General features: G+C 46.6%; 1 protein-coding gene across 1 annotated transcript; it reads right to left on the bottom strand.

Moving 5' to 3' along the window:
- Positions 1-4,548: 4,548 nt before the first annotated feature.
- Positions 4,549-5,745, bottom strand: LOC117515007 (relaxin-3 receptor 1-like). The gene has a single exon (XM_034175568.1). It carries the CDS (start codon positions 5,717-5,719, stop codon positions 4,556-4,558), a length of 1,164 nt encoding a protein of 387 aa, XP_034031459.1. The 5' UTR covers positions 5,720-5,745; the 3' UTR covers positions 4,549-4,555.
- Between the last annotated feature and the right edge of the window lie 308 nt (positions 5,746-6,053).

Below are 6,053 nucleotides of genomic sequence, written 5' to 3'. Positions count from 1 at the left end.
ATTTATTAATTGTATTCAGTGTATTTATAGCCTAGTAAGTAAAACATTTTCTGTATTTTACGTTAGGAGCATAAATGTATGTATATGTATATTTTGCCTGTGGAAATAAGCTAACTCCAGGTTAAAAATACTTATCGTTTTATAGTGAGTACATTTTATACATTACTACATTCGGATGAACAATTTATACATTTACTTGCACATCAAAATAAGCGAACTTCGTCAAGTAATTTTTTCAGTGCACACGTGCACTTACGCAACGAACGTCATCTCGACGGAACACAGGCAGCCTTCTGTTTGGGAAGTAAGCACATGTTATATGCTGTTAATTACTGTCCCCACGTGTTGGTACCCCCCACCACCACCACCACCACAAACATCTACCCACTTGTTTGTGTTGAAAGGTGATTAAATGTCCAAGCTAAATACTTTTTTTTTAATCAAAATGGATTAAAACCCACCCTAAATTAAACTAAATTCATGACCCCACATCATAAAAAGCATCAAATTGTGAGTTTCCACCAGATTTGTCTCTGGGTTCTGCGTCCTGCCCGTGGTGACATCATCAGTGTGGGCTGGCCTTTCCTGAGGTCCATAAATGTACTGGGTGACCAACAATACATTTTATTGTATACAGGGAGTTGTTTTTAAATTAATTAATTATGTTGTCTGTGCAGGCAACATTCTTTTTTTCTAATTTGAGATTTTGCAGTACAAGAGTTGCACACAACACAGAACAGACTAAGCACAAATATTATTAAAATATTTGGACCGGTGGGCTTTCGGACAAACGTGATATTGCCCACAAACTTCACATGTCCTTCCACCCCATCTTCAGGCTAGGATTTTGCACTGATCACACAATCGGAGAATCTTGTGTTCTCCGATTGATATTTATCCAAAAGACATGATTTTTTTTTTCAGAACTCATCATATTAACATACTTTGTACAAAAACAGTAAAAAAAAAAAACATGTTGATATAGCAGTAGGATATATAATACATCATGTTCTCAGAGTACTTAAATAAAATGGTAAATGGACTGCATTTATACGAGGTCTGTTAGAAAACTATCCAACCTTTTTATTTTTTTCAAAAACTATATGGATTTGATTCATATGTTTTTACGTCAGCCAAGCTTGAACCTTCGTGCGAATGCATGAGTTTTTCCACGCCTGTCGGTTGCATCATTCGCCTGTGAGCAAGCCTTGTGGGAGGAGTGGTCCCGCCCCCTCGTCGGATTTTCATTGTCAGGAAATGGCGGAATGATTTGGGCTTTTTTTCCATCAGAATTTTTTCAGAAACTGTTAGAGACAGGCAGCTGGAAGCCATTCGAAAAATGTATCTGGCTTTCGGTGAAAATTTTACAGGCTTCACAGAGAATAAGGAGTGTTACTGTCGCTTTAAGGACGCCCCACAATGGCGCACGGCGCACCGCGCTCCGAGCCGCCATCAAGAGGCAGAAAACACCACATCATTTCTAAACAGATGGCTGTGTGGAGCCGGGACCATCGTGTGCCATTTCTCTGGTTATAACAAGAGCTGGACATCAGCCATTTTCCGGCAGATTTCACTTTTAACAAGACATTTTGTCATGGAAAGCTGAACAGAGGCTTCGCGCGTCACGACGGATTCGCTGATTGAGCGAGACAAAGGAACACCTCCGTTTTGGAGTGTTAGAGGACAAGTTGGGACATGCCTATCTCGGCTTTCAGTACTTACCAGCCCAGTGAGTATAAGAGAAATTGTGGAGAGCTGGACATGTCCCAACTTGTCCCCTGGCACTCCGAAAGTGAAATCTGCCGGAAAATGGCTGATGTCCAGCTCTTGTGATAACCAGAGAAATTGCACACGATGGTCCCGGCTCCACACAGCCATCCGTTTAGAAATGATGTGGTGGTTTCTGCCTCTCAATGACAGCTCGGAGAACAGTGCGCCGTGCGCCATTGTGGGTCGTCCTTAAAGCGGCAGTAACACTCCTTATTTTCTGTGAAGCCCATAAAATTTTCACTGAAAGCCAGATAAATTTTTCGAATGGTTTCCAGCTGCCAGTCTCTAACAGTTTCTGACAAAATTCTGATGGAAAAAAAGCCCAAATCATTCTGCCATTTCCAGACAATGAAAATCCGACGAGGGGGCGGGACCACTCCTCCCACAAGGCGTGCTCACAGGCGAATGACGCAACCGACAGGCGTGGAAAAACTCACGCATGTGCACGAAGGTTCAAGCTTGTCTGGCGTAAAAACATATGAATCAAATCCATATGGTTTTTGAAAAAAATAAAAAGGTCGGATACTTTTCTAATAGACCTTGTATAGCACTTTTCCATCTGCAACAGATGCTCAAAGTGCTTTACAATAATGCCTCACATTCACCTGGATGTGAGGCTGCTGCCATCCAAGGTGCTCACTACACACTGGGCACAGCTAGGGGATTAAGGACCTTGCCCAAGGGCCCTTAGTGATTTTCCAGTCAGGCGGGGATTTGAACCGAGGATCCTCTGGTCTCAAGCCCAACACTTAACCACTAGACCATCACCTCCCCCTGACCACCTCCCCTAGTTCTGACTGCATGATGATGTAGTGGAGTAAATAAAAAGTGCACGGGTTTCTCAGGTTCAAGTCTGAGTCTCCTTCACTTCATATAACTGGAGTTGTGCTCAAAACCAGATCAACACATGGATCCTGCAGCAAACCCACTGAGCAAAGTGACAGCAGCACAATGAAATATCTCACTGAGAAGTGATTTAACTTTTAAAAACAGCATGATGGTGTAATTTTGTACAAAATACTCTCAGATAAAACATGGTATTTTTGTTGTTTTGTTTTTTGTAGCTTACAACAGCTTTATACTGTAACATTTACAGGTTGTTCTGGAAAACAATTTACGTGGGTTTTATTGTGTATTATTTTGGCAACTGCAGCAGCCAGGTTTTTTTTTTTTACAGGGTGGTGTAAGATCCAACCCCCCCGTAACAACCTGGTGAACGTTAGAAAAGTAACAGAGTCAGTTTAATAAATCACAGATTTTGGAGTCGGGAGGAGCAGGCACTCAAACAAGTGCCCAGTTACACAAACACACACACACACACACACACACACACACACACACACACACACACACACACACACACACACACACAAACGAGCACACACACACACAAACACACACACAAATGAGCACACGTACACGCACACACAAACAGACACACACACACACAAACGAGCACTCACACACACAAACACACACACAAATGAGCACACACACACAAACGAGCACACGTACACGCACACACACACAAACACACACACACACAAACAAACGAGCACACATACACGCACACACAAACAGACACACACACACACAAACACACACACACACACAAACACACACACAAACACACACACACGCACATCCACACGGAGGCCTTTTGTCAGTAGCTTCTGAAAACATCAGTAAGTGGTTTAATGGTTAAGTGTCCGTCGTCACATTCATCCTCTTCGTTTCGGGATCCAGCGTCTGTTTTGTGCTTCACTGATTACGGTGTTTACATTCACGCCGAGGACGGACCCGTTACTGAAGAACACTTCATGCTGACTGAAAATATGCTGCTTTCAGTGATGTGCTCTTCAGTGTAAAATCACTTTAATGTCCTTCTTTCCAAATAAAGTCTGTCTGTGTTATGATTAGTTGAACAAGAACTCAGTCCGCACTGGGTCTAAAAGTACAGTATAAACATTTAAGTTCTTTCCAGTAAAGCTGATCCACATCCACGAGTCCCGAAATACTCAGAAGTACTCAGACACTTTAAGTGAACACAAACTCAAAGTATTATTCTACATGGTTTAAGGTGCAGTACGGAAGCGTATTACATTCACTGGATTAAAAAAAACAACATAATTACGAGATCAGGATGTCGTAATTATGAGATTTTAATCCATTGAATGCAAAACACTTCCATAGTGCAGTGCCGCTGATTTAACATTCACTCACTAACACTTACCGAGTTTAAAAAAGCAGCTGGAACGCACATTAATAACACTCCACCGGGATGCAGCGGCGCGAGTCACTTTTCCACATCAGCGAGCGCACAGAGGAAAACAGCCAGCTCTCTGTTTAAGGAAACATTTTTAATTCACTTAAAACAGAGATCTGTGGCCTTCACTCAAATACTTAAAAAAAAAAAAAAACCCTAACAGCTGTGAAGACCGAGGCTGAGCTCAGCTCGGCGCTTTAACGCACTGCGCGTCCCGGTGCGTCATTGCGCGCAGCAGTTCTTCCTGTGCGGTTATTTTTCGCACCGCTGAACGATCCTGCGAAAACATACAACCTCCATTTAATGCAAAGGTTAAAATTCATCCATTCTGTCGGTCGCTGCCTCTGTGTTTCAGTCAGACACAGATGTGCTACTCGTCCGTCCTGGTGCGCATTTTACGCACAACTGCTGCTTTGATCCCTTTCACCCCAAACACCATTCACGGTTCGCGGGTCAGTAGGATTGTCGTTTCTGGTTTCTTTCTTTTTCTTTTTCTTCTTTTTTTTTTTTTTTTTTTTTTTACCTCGGCAGCGTGTCCGTGTCGCACTGCTCAGTCAGAACAGACAGTCTGTAGTTTTCCGTCTCCGCGTTATTTAAGGGGATGGCGATCTGCGCGTCGTCCGGTTCCGCTCTCACCGTCCCGGAGAATGGACGCAGGTGGCACGAGTTCGGTCCGGTCGGAGAGGAAATGGTCCAGAACAGCTCCTTCATCTTCTTCCTGAACTCTCTGCGCATCAGGCAGTAGAGCACCGGGTTCAGACAGCTGTTGGTGTGCGCCAGGCACACGGTCACCGGGTGCACGTACGTGTGCACCATGTAATAGTTCCTGTCCCAGTTGACCACGTTTAATTTGACCAGGACGCCCCAGAAGGTGATGGCGTGGTTCGGCATCCAGCAGATGAAGAAGGAGAGCACGACGATAGTGACGGAGCGGGTCACCCTGGACCTCCGCTTCACCTGGTTGTTGTTCATGCTCCTCAGGCGCACGAAGCGCAGCAGCAGCAGGTAGCACACGGACACGATCAGCATGGGGAACACGAAGGCCACCAGGATCTTCTGGAGGTGGTACAGCGCCAGCCACGACTCGCCGTCCGGGAAGCCCAGCAGGCACAGTTTGTCCCCGGCCACGTTCTTCACCGTGGAGAAGACGGCGGTGGGCGCAGAGGCCACCGTGGCCGAGGCCCAGAGCACGGCGATCACCCAGCGCACCGGGCACACCTTGGCCCTGGTCCGGTCTTTTAGCGCCGAGGCCACGGACCAGTAGCGGGTGACGCTCATGGCGGTGAGGAAGAAGACGCTGGCGTACACGTTCATCACCGTCACGGACAGGACGATCTTACACATGGCGTGTCCGAACGGCCAGCTGAAGTCCAGAGCCATGTCCACCGCCCAGAAGGGCAGGGTCAGCACGAACTGGAAGTCCGTCACGGCCAGGTTGAGGATGAACAGGTTGATGCTGGATCTCTTCTTTTTGCCCCGGCGGATCTTCATCAGGAAGAAGACCAGCAGGTTGCCCACCATACCCGCCGCGCACACCACCGAGTACACGATGGAGATGAGGATCCGTAAGGTCGGGGATCCGTCCGCCGGCAGGTCGATGTCATCCAGGCTGCTGAAGCGGCTCCCACCCGCACTCGATCGGTTCACAGAGGGCACGGTGGTGTGGTTCCACAGCTCGGCCATCGTCCCAGCTAACAGTGCGGATCTGGGTCCAGCAGGGCGGATCACCTGCCGCGCTCACTGCGCGCTCACTTTAATCCCGCCGAGTCTTTTCTGCTCTGAGGTCCGTGTGCGCGCCGCGCGCTCTTTATACTCCGCTGGTGCCCGAGGAGGCGCGTCCCCGACAGGGGATAGGCGTGCGTGCCACTTGAGGACAAACGATAATGTTTGGGGCCCAGATGAACCATTACTGGGCCCAAAGTGACCAAATCAGAAGAAATAAAGACTTAAAGTCAAACATCATCCAATCAAAAGTTAAATTTACTCTCTGATTAAAAAACAAAATCTACATGCTGCA

This window comes from Thalassophryne amazonica, chromosome 8 (genome assembly GCF_902500255.1).
Source record: "Thalassophryne amazonica chromosome 8, fThaAma1.1, whole genome shotgun sequence".
In the NCBI taxonomy this organism is placed as follows: Eukaryota; Metazoa; Chordata; class Actinopteri; order Batrachoidiformes; family Batrachoididae; genus Thalassophryne; species Thalassophryne amazonica.
This window is presented reverse-complemented; position numbering and strand designations above follow the sequence as displayed.

What these genes read in the sequence shown, in the direction of transcription:
- LOC117515007 (XM_034175568.1), bottom strand. Translation starts at nt 5,719, where the DNA reads ATGGCCGAGCTGTGGAACCACACCACCGTGCCCTCTGTGAACCGATCG.